Source organism: Esox lucius, chromosome 24 (assembly GCF_011004845.1).
Source record: "Esox lucius isolate fEsoLuc1 chromosome 24, fEsoLuc1.pri, whole genome shotgun sequence".
In the NCBI taxonomy this organism is placed as follows: domain Eukaryota; kingdom Metazoa; phylum Chordata; class Actinopteri; order Esociformes; family Esocidae; genus Esox; species Esox lucius.
The window spans coordinates 29,373,454-29,395,796 of record NC_047592.1 but is presented as its reverse complement, the minus strand read 5'-3'; the positions used below and the strand labels follow the sequence as shown (position 1 = coordinate 29,395,796).

Here is a 22,343-nt window from a genome sequence, read left to right as displayed (position 1 = left end):
GGAATGAAAATATGTTTTGCAGGGTAAATGCTTACAAAACCTTAACTTTTCCTAGACATGTGAGAGACCGGAGGAGCGAAAATCCTTCCAGCATAGTCCCCTATCTACACCACAACACCCAGTGGACTGCAGCCCTGGAGTTATGTGAATTACATTTTGAATTGAATTGCTGCAATGTTTACTTGGTTTCACCATATTTACCTGTTCACCAACTTTTATATTTATTTTTAGGATGGAGCAAGCACAGTACTCCAAGGCAACAGAGAGGTACTCCACGCCACCATGTAGAGGATTGCTACATAGCTAAGTGTGTGTTCATTCCCTTAACCCAGATGCTTAACTTGTTATTAAAGTATGTTGCTTCCGATTGTAAAATAACCAGATATTTAGGACTAAATAATTAACTGTCTATCTTTACTTTCAGAACATTTGGAGGAGATCAAGTGGCTGACTGAAGAGAAGGTCGAGCTGAGGGCACAGCTGGCTCTACAATCAGGTAAAAACAACACTATAGTTATGCTAGCATCTTGTCTTCATGAAACTGCATATGTCTGAACGTGTTCCCTTTACTAAAACGGAATACTGTACAGCCTTTCTGAAATTACATGTTTATGGCAGTTTTATTTATTTCACTATTAAGCTATTGACATTTCATTGTGCTTTTTAGCTTCTGATAAACGTCTGACTGAAGAGACTGTCAAGCTGAGGGCACAGCTGGCTCTACAATCAGGTAAAAACTATAGACTATAGTAGACTATAGTTGCGCTAGTATGTTGTCTTCATGAAACATTTTATTTGTCTTGAATGTCATGCAATTCTCAAAATCATGTCAGACCTTTTAAGTACAATATCTGATTACTGTATTACAGGAGCCATAAGGAAGAATCCTTCCAACCGGGATGCCCCTGACAAGGCTGTCCAGGACCAGGTCCCCAGGTACCAGAAGGGGGCAGCTGACCGTGCAGGTGGGAGTAGACGTTGCAGACCTGCCGTGAATATGAATTACAACTCCAGCACAACCAATATTGCTGCTAAGCTACAGTACTCAATTATTATTATTTATTTTTATTTTTAACTGCTGCTATGTACAGTGTTATACATATGATTGCATTATCCTCTTAATATATTTATAGCTCTGTGTGAATGTTTTTAACTCTGACTGTAGTTGTAGTGTTATGCCACCATTCATAAGCTTATTGCACTGATGTATTTATGATTCAATAACTATCGATTGCTGCTAGGTCATACTTATGTAAATTACTGCCAATCTAGCCCTTTTGTATTTTGTATTCTACTGTTTATTTTGTACTTTTTCACATTCAAATACTGTAACTTTACTATATCTGTTGCTGGACATGTTTTCTTGAACTTTTTTTTTTAAACATTTATTTCAATTAATGTTTATTTTGTACGCTTGCGGTATAATGCATGTTTTTTGTATGCATCTTGCACTATTTGATATAAATTAGTTAGATTTTAATCAGTTCATTGTCATTTGTGATATGACCAAAATTATTATAAAGGATTATTATAAATAAATAAAACCTAATATTGGGGCATGAGGCATCCCTACTGGCAGGACGCTTTGCAGAAATGCTTGGCGGCCGCAGCGGCAGAATGCTAGTGGGCCGCCGGTGGGCCACTGGCGTGTTGCTTGCTGGGTAGTAAAGCTACGTAAAGGTTGCACTGAGAGAAAATTATTAATGCATTATTTTTGAAAATATATTACTTAGTGATTACTTAAATTAAATAATGCGTTACATTACTCAATACCTTGAAAAAGTAGTCTGACTGCTGTAACGCATTACTTAGTAACACATTACCCCCAACACTGCTAGCAGCCCATCTGGCGATGGGTTTGAGGATTTCAGCAGTCATGGTATCGCTGGCTAGCACATGGAGGTCTGTGCGACCCTCCTTGGATACGCCTCACCTGACCATCACTGACCACAGCATCTCCAGACTCTTTCATGTCTGTCACGTGCTCAGTGTGAACCTGCTCTCATCTTTGTAGAGAACAGGACAACAATAGAAAAAGTGGTCTCTTAATTTTTTCCAGAGCTGTATGTGTGCCATCCTGGAGGAGCTGGACTACCTGTGTGGAGGAGCTGGACTACCTGAACCGGCTGCAGGCACCGCCTCATGCTACCAGTAGTGACAAGGACACTAGCAAAACACAAAACTAGAGAATAATCAGTCAGGAAGGATAAGGAGAGAGCAACTGTCTGTGGCCACCACCTGCAAAACCATTCCCTTTTTGCCAGACCGTGTAAGCGGAGCAGGCCAAGAAGAGCGAATGTCACTTACTGAGTGAGTGAGTGAATGACTGAGTCACTGATTGACTGACTGATTGCCCCTAAATAGATACACAGACTGATATATTTCAAATGTTTATTTCTTTTAATTGTGATGATAATAACTGACAACTAATGAAAATCCCAAATTCAGTATCTCTGAAAATTATAATATTACTTAAGACCAATACAAAAAAAATATTTTTAGAAATGTTGGCCAACTGAAAAGTATGAACATCAAAAGTATGAGCATGTACAGCCCTCAATACTTAGTTGGGGGCTCCTTTTGCCTGAATTACTCCAGCAATGCGGCGTGGCATGGAGTCGATCAGTCTGTGGCACTGCTCAGGTGTAATGAGAGCCCCGGTTGCTCTGATAGTGGCCTTCAGCTCTTCTGCATTGTTGGGTCTGGCGTATTGCATCTTCCTCTTCACAAAACCCCATAGATTTTCTCTAGGGTTAAGGTCAGGCGAGTTTGCTGGCCAATTAAGAACAGGGATGCCATGGTCCTTAAACCAGGTACTGGTAGCTTTGGCACTGTGTGCAGGTGCCAAGTCCTGTTGGAAAATGAAATCTGCATCTTCATAAAGTTGGTCAGCAGCAGGAAGCATGAAGTGCTCTAAAACTTCCTGGTAGATGGCTGCGTTGACCTTGGACCTCAGAAAACACAGTGGACCAACACCAGGAGATGACATGGCACCCCAAACCATCACTGACTGTGGAAATTTACACTGGACTTCAAGCAACGTGGATTCTGTGCTTCTCCTCTCTTCCTCCAGACTCTGGGACCTTGATTTCCAAAGGAAATGCTAAATTTACTTTCATCAGAGAACATAACTCAGCAGCAGTCCAGTCCTTTTTGTCTTTAGCCCAGGCGAGACGCTTCTGACGCTGTTTCTTGTTCAAGAGTGGCTTGACACAAGGAATGCGACAGCTGAAACCCATGTCTTTGCATACATCTGTGCGTAGTGGTTCTTGAAGCACTGACTCCAGCTGCAGTCCACTCTTTGTGAATCTCCCCCACATTTTTCTATGTGTTTTGTTTCACAATCCTCTCCAGGGTGCAGTTATCCCTATTGCTTGTACACTTTTTTCTACCACATCTTTTCCTTCCCTAAGCCTCTCTATTAATGTGCTTGGACACAGAGCTCTGTGAACAGCCAGCCTCTTTAGCTATGACCTTTTGTGTCTTGCACTCCTTGTGCAAGGTGTCAATGGTCGTCTTTTGGACAGCTGTCAAGTCAGAAGTCTTCCCCATGAATGTGTAGCCTACAGAACTAGAATGAGAGACCATTTAAAGGCCGTGGCAGGTGTTTTGGGTTATTTAGCTGATTAGAGTGTGGCACCAGGTGTCTTTAATATTGGACCTTTTCACAATATTCTAATTTTCTGAGATACTGAATTTGGGTTTTTCATTAGTTGTCAGTTATAATCATCAAAATTAAAAGAAATAAACACTTGAAATATATCAGTCTGTGTGGAATGAATGTATACATTATACAAGTTTCACTTTTTGAATGGAATTACTGAAATAAATCAACTTTTTTATGATATTCTAATTTTATGACCAGCACATTTAGGTCCCAAGTTTGCATTATGAATTATTCCGTATAGACAAATACTTCGCTGGCTAAAACCGTTAGTATCTACATTATAGTAAGCCTTAATTGAAACTGTATACGGTTATACTGCGACTGTTTCTGGCATGGAAAAGTTAATCTGCAGTCTTGCTAAAAATTGCTAAATTCTTATGATTATTCCTAGGAAGTTAATAGATACTAGAAAGCCTATTACTGGCTAATAAGCGGTAAAAATGGCCAGTGGCAAAAGCAATACAGTTCATAGACGCTATGGTGGAGGTAAACTTAATAGGAAACGTTTAACACAAACGTCAGTTTAACACAATCCTCAATGGAGTCTAGCGACTGCTGAGGTGTAGTGGTTAAAGATAGTGCCTCTCATGTGGAAGACCCACGTTTGAATCTATTGAGCGCAACAACATTTATTACGTATTTCTGATAGATTCCACGATTCCATCGTCTTTTCACTTGATGAAAAAGTTAGTTATCACCGCCTTTATTGATAGTTATTGTATAAATGTAATTCACTAATGAAAAAAAAAGTAGCTTGTTTTGCCATGAAAGAAAAAAAATACATTCTTATGCCATGAAATTAAATAGCTTTGGCAGACTCAATTCTTATGACTATTCCAGTGTGTTAGTAGATACCGGCAAAGCTTATTATACGCTGTTCAAACGGCCAGGGGCAAACGCCATACATAGCCGCTATTTGTGGTGGAGGTAAACTTAGTAAGACAGTTAGTCAGTTTACTGTATTAATGTCATTCATGAATGGCCAATTAACTATTAAAACAGCCAGTGGCAAAAGAGGATTTGTTCAGGATAAAGACAAGACGCTATACTGACACTCTGCAAATGTACATTTCAGTGGTGTAGTGGTTAATGACACAGCCTTTCACATGGGAAACTCGGGTTTGAATCTTGAGATGGCAACACATTCTATTGGGGGCCGGCTGAACAAGGCTTGCCTGGTTTCTTTTTGGGGGTTGTCTTGCTGTTGCCTCTCCAGTGCACCTGTTGTCACTTTCATTTGCCCCAAAACAGTGACACTGAGTCACAATCGCTTATGCTTCCTAACTAGACAGATTGATATATCTCTGAAGTTTAACTGACTTGGTGTTATACTGTGATGGTTTTGTGTTCCCTTAATTTGTTTGAGCAGTGTATATGCACTTAGTGACAGTTGGAATAGTTATGGAGGAATTAACTTCTGGTGTCTGTCAATGATTGATAACATTTTGATGGATTTAAACGATGCAATCATTTCACCTGAGTAACAACTCCCAATCTGAATATGCATACAAAATCCAAAAGAGTCATTTAGGATTTGGTATTGTCTTAGTATTATAATGTGTGAGAGTTAGCTGGGCAGGGTAGGTTGGGGCTGGGTTCATGCTGGGTCAAAGCTGAATCACTCAAATCACACAGACAAAGCAGAGTGAATTACCGTCACTGTAAGAGTAGTAATCTTCTGTGGTGGCAAGAGAAGAAGCGAAAGATAATATTACTGGTTATGCACCAAAACAAACCTGTGTCAGCAAATGTGTTGCACCTTTTGTCATAGTACTGACCGTACTGACCAACTAGGTCAATCAGCAAGCCAACATTGGTTACCCAATGGCACAGCTAACAGCAGAGCTGGGCACCAAACCGTTAATCCATTAATCATTTATTAACAAATTAACATTTTCATTAATTATATAACCTTAACTGTGAAAATTATGATTGGACTAATCAACTTCCGTTACATTTTACTTCTGCTAACTCATGTCCGCTAACCTAAAAAACTATTATTTTGTTATGTATTTCCCTGCAGCAAGACTGCGAGCTTGTCTCAAGGCTTTAGTATGAAGGTCAAGAGTGAAAAAAACACTTGTGAACCCTTGTATTACTTGCGAGTAGGTATTTGTGTGAGCAGCTACAAAGAATGTGTCTCTAGTATCTGTGAAATGGATTGGCTAATCATTGTTATGCTGAGACCTTCTAAAAATGTAATAACTTCAACGTCACTTTACATTGCCTTGCCTTGATGGAAAAGGACGAATGTAATGTAATTTGACTTAGTCAGGAAGTCAGGAATCCAATGGAAAAAACCACCAGCTCCAAATATTTTATATTTTATTTTTTATAATAAAAGTTAACATTAACATTTATCGCTAACTTCATAAAATTGTAACTATTTAACTGATTAACGGTTATCAAAGTTAACTTTTTGATTATCTGTGCCCAGCTTTGGTGGCTGTGTTTTTCACGGTTCCTGGATTCAAACACTATTCACGATTCTAAACTCTGAAGCAATGATTTTACTGGTACACCATTCAGAAACCCCACAAGACTAAAGAAGGCAAACAATTAGTAGCTAAACCCTTTAATATAATTTTCCTGTCACCAGATTGATTGATTTAAATTGCAGTAAGGCACTTGCTAGATAGCTAAGATTGAAGGTAGTCCCCTGAATTTGTGTTAGCGAATGTCGGTCAAAATATATATATGATAATATGATAATAATAAAATCCATCAATATATATCATAACCCTTTAAAGGGAACTGTAGCATGTTGCCTGACGTCCATCTTTCAAAGAAAGCGGAAAAGTATACACAGTCCATTAAAACATATGGAATTGCAATGCTGTAATTTGTACATAATGGTAGAGGACAAATAATTCCCCCACAACAAATCAAAATAGTATTTGAAAGGGAGATCTAAAGATCTCATGTAACAGACATACACTGAACAAAACTATAAATGCAACACTTTTGTTTTTGCCCTGATTTACCATGAGCTGAACTCAAAGATCTAAGACTTTCTCTATGTACAGAAAAAGGCCTATTTCTCTCAAATATTGTTCACAAATCTGTGTTAGTGAGCACTTCTCCTTTGCCAAGATAATCCATCTACCTCATAGTCCAGCTTCAACAATCAGTTTGTATAACCAAATCATTTCTGCACAAACTGTCAGAAACCGTCTCAGGGAAGCTCATCTGCATGCTCGTCATCAGGTCTCGACCTGACTGCAGTTTGTCGTCGTAACCGACTTGAGTGGGCAAATGCTCACATTGGATGGCGTCTGGCATTTTGGAGAGGTATTCTCTTTGTGTGGGTGAGCGGTTTGCTGATATCAAGGTTGTGGATCGAGTGGCCCATGGTGGCGGTGGGGTTATGATATGGGCAAGTGTGTGTTATGGACAACGAACACAGGTGCATTTTATTTATGGTATTTTGAATGCACAGAGATAACGTGACGAGATCCTGAGGCCCATTGTTGTACCTTTCATCCACAACCATCCCCTCATGTTGCAGCATGATAATGCACGGCTCCATGTTGCAAGGATCTGTACAAAATTCCTGGAAGCTGAAAACATCCCAGTTCTTGCATGGCCAGCATACTCACCAGACATGTCACCCATTGAGCATGTTTGGGATGCTCTGGATCGACGTATACAACATCGTGTTCCAGGTCCTGCCAATATCCAGCAACTTCGCACAGCCATTGAAGAGGAGTGGACCAACATTCCACAGGCCACAATCAACAACCTGATCAACTCTATGCGAAGGAGATGTGTTGCATTGTGTGAGGCAAATGGTGGCCACACCAGATACTGACTGATTTTCGGACTCCCCCGGAAACCAGTCAGTTTCCCCCCAGATGGATTATCTCAGCAAAGGAGAAGTGCTCACTAACACAGATTGAGACAGATTTGTGAACAATATTTGAGAGAAATAGGCCTTTTGTGTACGTAGAAAAAGTCTTAGATCTTTGAGTTCAGCTCATGATAAATGAGGGCAAAAACAAAAGTGTTGGGTTTATAATTTTGTTCAGTGTAAGATTATACTATGTAACATTAATGTTCCTGGGTAGTGTTATTTAGTAATTGCTTAAAAAGTATAGAAAATGATAATTATTCCCCACAAACCTTGCTTCTGTGACTAGAACAGTGATATTTTGAAATGTCCTAAATCTTTTGTAGTAATTTTTGTATTACTGTAGTATAAATACATGTTAATTTGGATTCATATGTTTTTTTCTGGCTTTGTGTGAAAAGACACAAATTCATCTGTTATCTCTTTGGAGACTGTTGTGGTCACAAAGCAAAGTTTGTGGGGAATAATAATCCTTTTCTATACTTTTGAGTCATAAGCAATTAGGAAATAACACTTACCACCCAGGAACAACAAAATAAATGGTTGCACTGTGTTATAGCTCTGACAGCAGTACATACATTTGTCTAGAAAACAATGTTAAACTAAACATGAAGATTACGGTGTTGCTGACCTGCAAAGCCTCTTGGATGTTTCCATTGTAATCAATGATTTCTGTGGCTCCTTGGTCACCTTTCTGTCCTGGGGGCCCCTGTGTGTGGATAACAATTATAATCTGCTAATTTCAATCTGAGCAATAAATCTCTCGCAAATTCAATAACACAAAACATTTTCTTAAGGAAGTTTACAAACATGTATTTTGTCCAGAGTAAGTCCAGAGTAATTACAACCCCTAGAAATATGTAAACAACCATTTGACATTTGGGGTGACTTACATGGAATTCGTTTGAATAGCAAAGATATCAAAATGAATACACTGTAAAACCTAATAAATTCAGAATGCTCAAAACGTTTGTGGAAACTGATTACATCAAAATATTTTAGTCAACTAACTTAATTTTGTTAAGTATGTAATTATTTACACATTTCAATTCATAGGAACTTAATAATTAACTTTTTAATTTTTATTTCAAGTGTACTGTACATAAACATATAGAAGAAAATTATTTCCCAATATGCATTGCCCTTTAAATTCTTCTGTCAGAGTTACCACCCATGACTGTATTTGTTAATGCCTGAGACATGGTTGTTGAACACATTTATTCCATTAGCCAATTTCTTGCCAACAGTTATAAAATATTAAACTGTGAATACTTAACATATTCATAAATCCATATATTGTAGTCCTGTAAGTCCACCAAGAATATGCTGTGAAATGTCACCTTGAAATCCTAGCACTGTGGCTAGAAAGTTATGTCATAACTTTAAGGAAATTCCCAGATTTTCAAAATAAAAATCAACACTTCTGCTTAGATTTCTGGAAATCCTGGGAACTTTGGCAGAGTTTTTCAAAGCTACCCACATTGGCTTGCAAAAGAATGCATAATTCCTATTGGAACCAGAAGGTCTGACACAAAGATGGATATTTTATGTAATTGTTACAATCATTTCAGTAGTGGGTGTAAAATACACAGTGGTTTGATACATTGTCGATTTTGCAGGATTTCCTACTTACAAAGCATGTAGAGGTCTGTCATTTTTATCATATGGTACACTTCAACTATGAGAGACGGAATCTAAAACCAGTGTTGCCAACTCCTCAGTAAGGAAAGTCGCTATTGGCTGTCCTGAAAGTCGCTAGAAGTCGCTAAATGACATCATCGCCTAATTTGCATCATTTCCCATCAGCATCATGAATGGATAATTTATTTTTTAACATATAAAACACTCGTTGGGGAAAAGAATATACATGCGTATGTTGTCCATTGTGGATATATTGATTGAATAAGTTGTTAAACTATTGTAAGCATTCAGGCAACATATTAAATGTCTGCATCAGGAGCTGAAACTGAAGGTGCAAGTAGAGAACAGGAAGTGTAGGAGAGCAGACAGCCTGTCTTTGACAAAACAGGAAACAGGAAACATATTAATAACACACACACATATTGGGGAAATTCAAGATATAAAACATAAAGGACAAAGATGACGTTTGGGGCTGCATTTACACATTTAAGGTATAGAACATAAATTGGACCAATGGCACACTTGCTTTGCTAACTTAACGCCTCTATCTTTTGGGCGTATTTGAAGTATAAATAATGCTGTATGACTGTTAATCTTTGGACATTGTGCGACGACACTCTGTCTCCAGAAGCTTCTGTAATAAATGGATATACGATACGATAATTGACCTGACTCCTGGTGTTTTATTCTCCTTTCCAACAAACCAACTCGGGGAAGTGTTTGACTTCAACACCATGTACAAGAAATAATCACATTGTATGATTTTTTTTATAATTAATTTGCATTTTATTGCATGATCACCTACCAACCAGTAAGACTTCTGGCTCTCACAGAACTATTAGTTTTTCTTTAAGAAGACCTCCTGCTCTCCACTCATTACCTGTATTAACTGCACCTGTTTGAACTCGTTATCTGTATAAAAGACACGGCAAGCAGCTTGGTGAGAAAGCAACAACTGTTCAAACCTGCTCAAGCCAGCGCATATCCAGGCCTGTCTGAAGTTTGCCAATGACCATCTGGATGATCCAGAGGAGGAATGGGAGAAGGTCATGTGGTCTGATGAGACAAAACTCCACTCGCCGTGTTTGGAGGAAGAAGGATGAGTACAACCCCAAGAACACCGCCCAACCGTGAAGCATGGAGGTGGAAACATCATTCTTTGGGGATGCTTTTCTGTAAAGGGGACAGGACGACTGCATCGTATTGAGGGGAGGATGGATGGGGCCATGTATCGCCAGATCTTGGCCAACAACCTCCTTCCCTCAGTAAGAGCATTGAAGATGGGTCGTGGCTAGGTCTTCCAGCATGACAACGACCCGAAACACACAGCCAGGGCAACTAAGAAGCGGCTCCGTAAGAAGCATCTCAAGTCCTGGAGTGGCTTAGCCAGTCTCCAGACCTGAACTGAATAGAAAATCTTTGGAGGGAGCTGAAAGTCCGTATTGCCCAGCCACAGCCCCGAAACCTGAAGGATCTGGAGAAGGTCTGGATGGAGGAGTGGGCCAAAATCCCTGCTGCAGTGTGTGCAAACCTGGTCAAGAACTACAGGAAACGTATGATCTCTGTAATTGCAAACAAAGGTTTCTGTACCAAATATTAAGTTCTGCTTTTCTTATGCATTACATACTTATGTCATGCAATAAAATGCAAATTACTTAAAAATCATACAATGTGATTTTCTGGATTTTTATTTTAGATTCCGTCACTCACAGTGGAAGAGTATCTATGATAAAAAGTAGACTTCTACATGCTTTGTAAGTGGGAAAACCAGAAAAATCAGCGGTGTGTCAAATACTTGTTCTCCCCACTGTATGTTTGACTGAATTATTGGATTAGTTTAGACAAATGTATGTGTTTGATGTTTGTGTAGCTAAGATTAATTAATCAGTCAAAGATAATAATACAATTTACAAAATATCAACTTGAAGCAGAGCATGCTGGGAACATTTTCATTTTAAACTTATAAAAATTTTGTAAAATTCTGTTTTAAGTTATTGGGAACATTTATCTAACTTTGAGTTACACTTAGTAGAAACATTTGAGTAAGAAATAAGTTAGGATTTCCAACGTAGGAAATATAGTCACTGACAAGGTTAGAAATAATGATTTTTAATTGAATTAATAATTGTGTCCTTCAAACTTGGCTTCATCAAAGAATCCTTCATTTGCAGCAATTAAAGCCTTGCAGACCTTTGGCATTCTAATTGTCAACTTGTTGAGATCATCTGAAGAAATTTCAACCCATGGTTCCTGATGCACTTCCCACAAGTTGGATTGGCTTGATGGACACTTCTTACGTACCAAATGGTCAAGCTGTTTCCACAACAGCTCATTAGGATTGAGATCCGGAGACTGTGGTGACCACTCCATTATAGACAGAATACTAGCTGGCTGCTTCTAGTTCTTGCATAGTTTGGAGCTGTGCTTGTGTCATTGTCCTGTTGTAGGAGATTGGCTCCAATCAAGTGTTGTCCACAGGGTATGACATGGCGTAGCAAAATTTTGTTATAGCCTTGCTTTTTCATTCCTTTTACCCTGTACAAATCTCCCACTTTACCAACACCAAAGCACACCCAGACCATCACATTTCCTCCACCATGCATGACAGATGGCACTCCCAGCATCTTTTCATTTGGTCTGCGTCTGATTAATGTTCTTCTTTGTGATTCAAAAATCTCAAACTTAGATTTGTCTGTCCATAACACTTTTTTCCAATCTTCCTCTTTCCAGTGTCTGGGTTCCTTTTCCCAACTTAATATGAGCGATGGCTTTCTTTGCAACTCTGCCTAGAAGGCATAACCAGAGGATCCCAGAGTCGCCTCTTCACTGTTGATGTTGAGACTTCTGTTTTGCGGGTACTATGTAATAAAGCTGCCAGGTGAGGACCTGTGAGGCATCTAATTCTCAGACAATACACTATTGGATTTGTCATCTTGCTCAGTTGTGCACCGGGGCCTCCCACTCTTCTTTTTATTCTGGTAAGAGCCAGTTTGTGCAGTTCTGTGATGGAGTAATACACAGCATTGTAACAATATCTTCAGTTTCTTGGTAGATTTCCTGCATGGAATAGCCTTCATTTCTCAGAATAAGAACAGACAGACAAGTTTCAGAAGAAAGTTCTTTGTTTCTGGACATTTTGCGACTGTAATCAAACCCATAACCTCTGATACTCCAGATATAGTAACAGTTTTCAGCTGTGCTAACATAATTGCAAAAGGGTTTTGTAATGATCAGTTAGCCTTTTCAAATGATAAATCGTATTAGCAAACACAAAGTGCCATTAACACAAAGTGCCATTAGCACAGGAGGGATGGTTGCTGATAATGGGCCTCTGCATGCCTATGTAGATATTCAATAATAAAATCAGTGACTGGAAACCTTTGAACGGTAGTGTATATGTTTTTTGTTGATGGCACTCACCCTTGGTCCCATGAAGCCCACGTCTCCTTTGTCTCCTGTCGCTCCCTGATATGTAAAAAAAAAAAAAGTGGTTATATTTGTAGGTATACACACAGAGGACAAACATTTATTACAAAGTATTGCAGCTTAGAAAAGAGTAGAAATAATACATTATCCATTTCGGGGGAACAAAATTACTTATTTGAACACACTGGCCCTTACTCATAAAACATGTGTATGATCAAATTTCTTCAGAAAAAGATTGTACTGTCACGGTTGAGGGAGGCAGGACAAGAAGCGCAGAGCGAGGGTATCATCCTTTTAATGAAACCACATGAACAAACTGGATTAATTGGAATGACTGAATATCTGACAGACATTTAGCGTGTAATGTTGTAGGCTATTCTTATTTGTTTTCTAATGTCTCTTAATATGAAAGTAATCTCAAAGTAATCAGATTACATTACTGAGTTTGAGTAATCAAAAAGTTAGGTTACTTTTTAAATGTAATCCGTTACAGTTACCTGTCCACATTTGTAATCAGTAACATAATTTTTTGATTACTCAAACTCAGTAATGTAATCTGAGCCTGGAGATTAGAAAACAAATAAGAAAAGCCTACAACATTACACGCTAAAGGTCTGTCAGATATTCAGTCATTCCAATTAATCCAGTAACCCTCGATCTTCCGGAATCTGACTTTTTATCTGAACATAATAGAAAATCTAAGGATGTGTTAGCCTATTGTGTTTTATTCACGTTTTTGATTGCTTAAAAAAATTGTTGAAAAATAAATGGAAAAAGGGTATTGACATTATTGTATACACAAATCAAGATAGCTGTAGCTTTTCTTGCGTACACTAAATCTGCAGTAGTCTGATGTTTTGCTGTATAACCACCAACATTGTCAAAATGTTGCAGAAAGCCCAGGCACACGAATGCACGTTTGCAATCTTGAACACCCGCACACAAATAAGTTTCACCCGCGCAAATGTTGCCTTCGATTATCAGGGCCACCAGGGAAGGATTTTCAAAACGCAAACCAAAGAAATAAACTGTGATCATACACCTGTACTCTTAGCTTAATGTCAGTGTCGTCAGGCAGTCACTGATAATCAATGAACGCAACTTTCTGTGATGCAATGCAAAGCAAGCCGAATCACATGGCCTACCTGTATGGATGGAATTGAGGTGGCCTGATCAAATGCAAATCATCATCCTTTGGCAGAGTGCTTTCCAACATCTTTTCTCCTCATAAATTGTGATACATTCCATATAAAGTTTATCTTGAAGGCAGCGCCATGTTATCTAACAAATAGTTGCCTAATCTTCTAAACAATTCTGAGTTGTTCGGTGCAACTCTTCCTGGCTGTGTTGTTCGGTGCATTTGACAAATAAACCTTGAAACTTGAACAAGATATTTATTTTTTATTTTTTATTTATCCTTTATTTAACCAGGAAAAGCCCATTGGGATTAAAAATCTCTTTTGCAAGGGAGACCTGGCCAAGATAGGCAGCTGAATTTCATCACATCATTACATACATACAAAGACACAACAAAACATATAAATAAAGACAAATAAATTAATAGAAACAATTTGAAAGCCAATTATGCACTTACAAGGAAATCACAATTAAAAACATTGACATGTGAGGGAGTTCAACTCAAAACACCTCATTCTTATCTTAAAAACACTCAAAGGAATCAATTTACTGAGTTTTAAGTTATTCTGCAGCAAATTCCATGTAAAGGGAGCAGAATAAACAAAGGCCTTTTTACCCAGCTCAGTACTTACATGTGGGACAGAAAGCAAGACAACAGCCTGAGAACGGAGAGAATAATGACCAGCACTTTTTTTCATAAGAAGTGAACATAAATAGGATGGAAGCACACCAAGAATAGCCTTATATATAAATGTGTACCAATGACAAAGCCTCTGTGTGGCCAGAGCAGGCCACCCTACACGAGAGTACAGCTCACAGTGGTGGGTGCGAGCTTTACAATTAGTAATAAATCTCAGCGATGCATGATAGGCTGCGTCAATCATATGAATGCATTTAACAGATGAATGCATATACAATATATCACCATAGTCCAACACAGATAAAAAAGTGGATGCCACTAGCCGTTTTTTTACATTAAAAGAAAAGCACAGCTTATTTCGAAAATAAAACCCCAATTTTAGCCTAAACTTTCTCACTAGACAGTGAACATGAGGCTTAAATGATAGGCAATCATCAATCACAATACCAAGATACTTATAAGTTGAAACAGTCTGTATTTCACATCCGTCAAGAGTAGTCACTGAGGGAACATTCAGACAAATAAATGTATTTGTCTTTATTCCAGGGGCCCGTGAAAAGCATACATTTGGTTTTTTCTGCATTGAACACAAGTTTCAGCTGTAGCAACGTGTTTTGGACCACAGTAAAGCCATTCTGTAAATGTGCAATGGCTTGTTTAAGAGAGGGTGCACAACAGTAAATAACTGTGTCATCTGCATAAAAATGAAAGTTTGCATCAGACACATGCCAATTAAGGTTATTTATATAAATAGTAAATAAAAAAGGGCCTAACACAGAACCTTGTGAAACCCCTTTAAGGATTGGTAAAATACCAGACTGAACACCATCATACTTAATGCACTGGGTTCTGTCACTAAGATAGTTTGAGAACCAAGAGACAGTATTCTCTGAAAGCCCCGAATTAAGAAGCCTAATCTTTAAGACATCATGATCAACCGTGTCAAAGGCTTTTGACAAATCAATAAACAGTGATGCACAGTGCTGCTTCTTGTCACGAGCAACAGAGATATCATTTATCACCTTCATTGCAGCTGTGAAGGTTTTTCCTAAAACCTGACTGAACTGGGGATAAAATGTCCTGAACATGCAAGAAGTTTTTCATCTGATCACTCACCAGGGATTCAAGCGTTTTGGCCAAAACAGACAAATTAGAAATTGGCCGGTAATTATTTAAATTTGACGGGTCACCCCCTTTCAATAAAGGACAAACAAATGCAGATTTCCATATTTTGGGAATAGTATTGCTCTCTAAAGTAAGATTAAAAAGGTACGTTAAAGGCTGTGCTACACAGTCTGCAGCTATTTTTAAGAAATAGGGCTCTATAAGATCAGGTCCTAAAGGTTTTTCAGGAGCCTTTTTGAACATCAGCCACTAAAAATGGAGTGAGATTGAAGACACTTGTAGAGACTGGTTCATCTCTACAAGGTGTCACAGTATAAGGACAAGCAGTGTGAAACAAAGAACCAGACTGAATAAAATGCTCATTAAAATGGTTCACTATCTCCAGCTTGTCATGAACTACTACAGACTCTTTCATAATAAAAGAAGGAACATTAATACTATCTTTGTTTAGAGAAAGTAATTTTATAGCCTTCCAAAATTTTCTGGGATCATTTAAGGTGTTAGTAGTGGCTGACAGATAAAAGTCAGATTTTGCTTTCTTAATAAAAGAAGAACATTTATGTCTTAACTGCCTAAAAACAAGCCAATCAGACGAAGATCCCGTTTTTCTTGCTTTGGCCCAAGCTAAATTGCGGTCATGAAGAATATCTCCAACCACGGATTGTCCCGCCCCTTAACTCTAAATCTCTATATTATTTATTATTTGCAAAAAGCAATCCCGGAAAAAGATCCAGGCTGACTCCACATCGGGAATCAGCTCTATTCTACTCCAATCACAATTAAACAAATCATGGCAAAAGCCCTGTTCATTAAATTTTTTGAGATTCCTCTTAAATATTACGCGAGGTTTACATTTAGGCATCTTAGTATTCCTTACAGCAGCAACAACACAATGGTCACTTAGGTCATAACAAAAAACACCAACAGCAGAAAATTTGTGCGGGACATTAGTCAAAATTAAATCAATTAAGGTGGATTTCTCATGGCACTTAAGATTTAAACGAGTGGGAGAATTGATTAACTGTGTAAAATTACCAGAATCACAAAATGACTTAAATTCATCTGAACAAGGTTTCAGCCAATCCCAGTTTAGATCACCTACTAAAATAATTTCAGAGTAGTCCATTTTGGATAAGAGTTGAATAAGAGTCTGCAATGCAGTACTCAGGGCAGAAGGAAGCCTATAACACCCAACAACAGTAACATAAAGGCCCTTGGCCAACTCCATCTTTACTGCCAAAAATTCTAGCTGCTTACCAATTGATTCTGAATAGACTAGCTTCACATTTAATTTAGATTTAACATAAATAGCAACCCCACCACTCTTCCTTGGTCTATCAGCACGAAACATGTTATAACCACCCATTCCAATATCCATGTCAGTGATTGATTTTGTCAGCCAGGTTTCAGATAGCACAACAATATCTGCATCTGTTGAATTCACCCAAATTCTAAGCAGATCCATTTTGGGTAACAAACTGCGAACATTAAGGTGAATTACACTCAAACCAGACATGGATCTCACATCAGATGGCAATGAAATACACTGCAACTCAGGGCCTGGATTTGGCTGTACATTGCCGGATAAAAGCAGCAATAAAAATTTTAACCATCTCTGTTTACCATCAGTATATGAAGAATCTGTAGAGTTTTTAAAATGAGAGTCCCTGTAATGTCTGCCATCAAATGCAAAATAGTCATTTAAAATCAAAAGACTTTGAAGCTGAAGAATATCTCTGGGTAGCAACCAGGCTAAATTTAAGTCTTCTGCCAACTCTTTTGGCATTTGAGGGAAATGCACAAAGGCTGAGCAGTTAAATCCATATCCAATGTCTGCTATGTCCAAAGAGCCACAAATGTTGCAAGATGTACTCACCCAGTATAAATCATTTGATCTTAGATTCTGCACAAACAATGAACAAAGCAGCATTAAGAGAAGAGCCATGTTAGCAGAAGATGTTAGGAGGAGCTGACAGGGCCTCAGTATCCACGTAGCTAGGCTGCTAGGGCCTAGAGTCTAGAGATGGTAGCTGGGCTGCTCGGGCCTGGAGAGGCTAACAAAGCCTCTGGATCCAAATAAAGTCTGAAGATGGCAACTGGGCTACTAGGGCCTAGAGATGATAGCTGGGCTGGAGCTGGGTTAGAGAAGGAAGATGGTAGCTAGGCTACTAGGGCCTGGAGCCTAAAGATGGTAGCTTTGCTGCTAAGGCCTGGAGAGGCTAACATGGCCTCAGTATCCAAGTAGAGCCTGAAGATGGAAGCTGGGCTGCAAGGGTCTGGAGAGGCTAGGAGGGCATCAGTATTCAGGCAGAGCCTGGAGATGGTAGCTGGGCTGCTAGGGCCTGGAGTCTAGAGATGGTAGCTGGGCTGCCAGGGCCTGGAGCCTAGAGATGGTAGCTAGACTGCTAGGGCCTGTAGGCTAACAAGGCCTCAGGATCCAAGTAGAGCCTGGAGATGGAAGCTTTTCTGCAGCAAAGTAGTCCATAATCCAATAAAAATTATTTCATCTAAAAACCAAAGAGCTCAATCATAGAATCTGCTAAAAAAATTTACTCCATATATGTCCATATATGTGCATAAAGGCAATCAAATGAGTATAGGTAAGAGGACAAACACACATCAGACCATACATGCCGCCATCTTGGATTCTGGAACATCAACACCAGATAACACCAGGTAGGCCTATCGTCTATCATTGTTTGGAGAAAGATGCATCGATATAGATATATTTTATATGGGTCAGCTAATATTATCGTAGATAGGCCTATATCATTGTAGAAAATTAAACTAGTGCTTCATCTGTCATTAATCTGGTGATGCGCGCATGATGATCACACACACAACAACTGAGGCGCGCAATTGTTTTGGTTCAAACAACTATGTTTTTAAAAGATTAAATAAAAGAAAAAAACATGCAACGTGTCATAATTATTTCGCACACCTATTCTTTTTCAATTGAAGTAATCCAAGAAGTAATCAAATTTCTGATTACAATATTTTAGTTGGTAACGTAACGGATTACAGTTACTGTTTTTTCAATGGCAGGGTGGTGATTTGCTGTTGGTTGCTTATAAGCAGTGTCTTTGTCTTGCTGCAATTGAGTTGGAGGAAGATGTTCCGCATCCAACATTTTAACTCATCCAGTCAGTTGGATAGGGTTGACATGGCAAATGTTGGGTCAGGTTAGTTTTTAATGTACATCTGTGTGTCATCAGTGTAGCAGTGGAATAGAACACTGTGATGGCTGAAGATCAGGCCAAGTGGGAGCATATATAGCTAGAAGAGAATAGGTCCTAGCACCAACCCTTGCAGGACACCACAGGTTAATGTGAACCCCTCTGATCCTGCCTAACAGAGGTAGGAGGTGAACCAGATAAAGGTAGTTACAGCGATGGCAGTGTGCTCTCTTAAGTGCTGACAACTTGGACAAGCTGCTATCCCACCACAGCTGCCAAAGAAGAACTTTAAAATGGCCACTATACTGGATATCTCAGCCTACAATACTTTTGCAATCTGGATGGCAATTAAGCCTAACTGGAACCAAAGGAAGCTCCAAAGAAGACTTTTAGAGGAGATAGGAAAGGCACTGGTGACACCACACATGCAGATGAGACACCATGTGCCCAGGTCCCCAGCTTCTCTAGCCTTAGTGAAGAGGATGGTGGAGGCTCCTGGACAATCCCACCTGCACGACCCACACAACCACAACCTCCAGAGCCTGAAGTGTCCTGTTGTTGTTGTGTGTGTGTTTGTATTAAGAGAAGTGGTGGGAAGAAATTCCTGAACTATTTTCATTATTCTAGTTTGCAGCCTGTAGTAACAAAATGAAGTGCTGCAAGGGGTGTGGACCCTAAGAAATATACCACATACCGCAACTGCAAAAATGTACATCTGTAGTACACATACTCTCAAATTCTGTGCATCACATTCTGTGCATCATTCTGTAGACAGGCAGGGCCATATGCACACACAATTTTATCCAATGTAATTTCGTATTGTATTTAATCAACAGTGACTAAAACAGTGTATATTTTGTTCATGTTTTGTTTTTCTATTTGTTGTTCATCGCCTGTATTTGCTTTAAGGCTTTAAAAATAATAAGATGAAGGTGAACATGAATTGAGAATATCAGTTCAGAATAATAAACATCAATGAAAACATGAACTTGGCTTTTGAGAATTACTCACTAAGTTAGGAAGAATCCATATTGTCACTTCATGGGGGAAAATATAGGGTATAGTCAGCAGCACTTTCTTAGCCACCCACTCCACTGGCTCCAATGTAAGCCAAATATGGCTATACAAATTGCCTTACAACTAAATTTAGAATTACTCACTAGGGTGTAAAGAATCAATGTAAAGTGTAATTTCATAGGGAAAAATAGAGGATATAGCCAGCAGCACTTAGCACTTGGATTCAGTGCATGACTGTATACCTGAATTTGGCCTATGCACATTGGCTTATAATAAAAACGTAGATACTGTGAAGTGGAACATGGCATTTGAGAATAACTCATTAGGGTATAAAGAATCCATATAAAGTGTAAATAATAGGGTTAAAATTAGGTTATAGAAAGCAACAGTCGTTTAGCCACGGCTATGCAAATTGCCTCATAACAGAAAAACTAGTAGTGAGATGGAAAATTGCATTTGAAAATAATTCACTAGGGTATAAAAAATCCGTATAAATATTTAGTGTCTCAGGATCTGCCAGTTCAGCGTTTCTCTGAGTCAGTTACTACGGCAACATACACTGTGAAGCTAATCTGCTCGCTAGCAGGTTTTATCCAAATAACCCTGAGTTTGTCTGAACAATATTCTCAGCCTTCTTATCGTTCCTATACATGGTGGACATGCTCTCAGTTCGGAACAAATTCTTTGTGTTGGATTTTTCTGTATAACACTGGTGATGCTAAGCATATGTCTAAGGCAACCGTCTCTGTTGGGCTGTCAGAGATTCTTGCACTGAAATGTTTTCTGTACACTTTAGTAGAGTTCCTAAGTCACTGACCCTCGAGACTCATCAAAAAAGAAGTCCACAGAATTGTAGATATCAGTCTAAGCAGTAATCAGTTTATTTAGTATAAAGCTTTGAAACTTGAAGCACAAAGCAGTTAGCATTAATATTTTAGGGTTTCTCATGGGTGATTGGCTGCATAGCTCCTATCACAGCTCCTTCAGTAAAAGAAGGAGATTGTGAATAGGAAGTCTTTTCACAGGATTAATGTGAGTAGTAAATGTAGGGTATAATGTGTCAGAATGGTGATTTATGGTGATTGATGGAGGGCTGGACTTCCAGATTGATGTGACAGGTGGGCGGCACATCCGGTTTGTAGGGTGGGACTTCTTGTATGACGTGTGTTAGGGTGGGACTTCCTCTATGATGTGTGTTCGGGCGGGACTGGAGTGACGTATGCATGACTTTGACTTTGTCATTTATGATTACATTGATGTGTCCATGTTTGATGTTTTACAATGCCTGATGAGCAAACCAGACTAGTGTTATAACAGGTGGGTTATGTTTGATGTTTAACAAATGGGCCTTAGGGTTGCGGAATGTTAAATTCCCAGGAAATAAATAAGTGTTGTGTCAACGGTAAGATGTTTGGTATTTAACAAATGGTGTTCGCCAATTCTATAAACTCCCCAGGATTTTATCTACTGACAAGTGGTGCAACAGATGGCCTACAACCGGTGTTTGTTATCCTTTCATGTTTTATTGGATGATTGGCGTGGTCTGTGTATTTAAACCACGCAGACATTGGTGATGGTCATTCAGTCTTGCCTGAGTAAATTTACCTACACCAGGGCTCCAAACAAAAAAATCAAATTAAGGAGCCATTGGCTCCTATAGGGGAAAAAAACAGGCGCCAAATAATTTTTTTAAGAGCCACAAAACAATGCACTTAAAAACGTTAGCGATTGGTTATGGCAGATCCAGAGTGACGCTGGGAAGATCCAATAGTTTTAAACTTCATATTCAGTTTATCCTTCTAAAATGTTCTTTATTTTTTTCTTCTTTTTACTCAGTCTGAACATGTTGAACAATGATTATTAAATCGAACACAATTGTTGATGATAAGTAAAAAAAAATAAAAAAAATATTTTCAAAACGCTATAAATCCATAAATTCTTTCCCCAAAACGCTATAAATCCATCCATTGAAAAAAAAAATGTAGATCTTTTTAAAAAAGTATTTTGGCTTTTATTTTTTCGTGTTTGCATTTGAGGAAAAAACAATGCATGTGACAGTTCTCCATTACAGACGCGCCCGCTCTGAAAGCGGCACTATAAATACTTTCACACACAGAGACCTCAAAACAGAAAGCTCAAAGCCTATTAAAACTAATTTCGTTTTGTATTAATTGTATCTTCATTTTAATAAATTTTCCCATTAACCACTAATGATGAATAAAGACGAATAAATAATCACAACATAAGGCTACGGCGCATGAACTGGAAATTACATCATCATGAACCGAACCGTAGCCTACTCGCCTCACAGGTCTGAACAATTTGAAATATTTCTATTATCTACAGAAAGCTGTTTCTAAACAGAACTATCCAAAAAAAATATATATATATATTGCCTAATCCATAGGAAATGTGCATTTCTCTCTTGCGCGTTCACTAGCCTACAGCAAAGATCGCAAGTCAGTAGGCTATCGTCAACCTAATCTTTGCAGCCAACAGAAAACACTTGTTTATTAATAAACAATTAAAATGTCTCATTGCAAACCATAGACAATAGCAGATAAGAGGCGCAAACAGAGTAGAAATTGCAGGCGCGGCTCGAAATGGCTGTTATTTCAAAAATAGCATATTTTAAACTAATCGGTTAACCGGTTTCAACCGGCT

At 38.6% G+C, this 22,343-nt stretch overlaps 1 protein-coding gene across 11 annotated transcripts in view; it reads right to left on the bottom strand.

The window, feature by feature from the left end:
* LOC105008546 (collagen alpha-1(XXV) chain) overlaps positions 1-22,343 on the bottom strand; it is a 388,822-nt gene that overhangs the window by 80,906 nt on the left and 285,573 nt on the right. For all 11 annotated transcript variants that reach the window (XM_020044365.2, XM_020044363.2, XM_020044369.2 and 8 more), the window contains 3 exons: positions 12,579-12,623; positions 8,149-8,226; positions 5,322-5,345 (listed from right to left, as the gene is read on the bottom strand). In XM_020044365.2, coding sequence (XP_019899924.1) covers positions 5,322-5,345; positions 8,149-8,226; positions 12,579-12,623 — 147 coding nt within the window. The remainder of the gene's footprint in view (positions 1-5,321; positions 5,346-8,148; positions 8,227-12,578; positions 12,624-22,343) is intronic.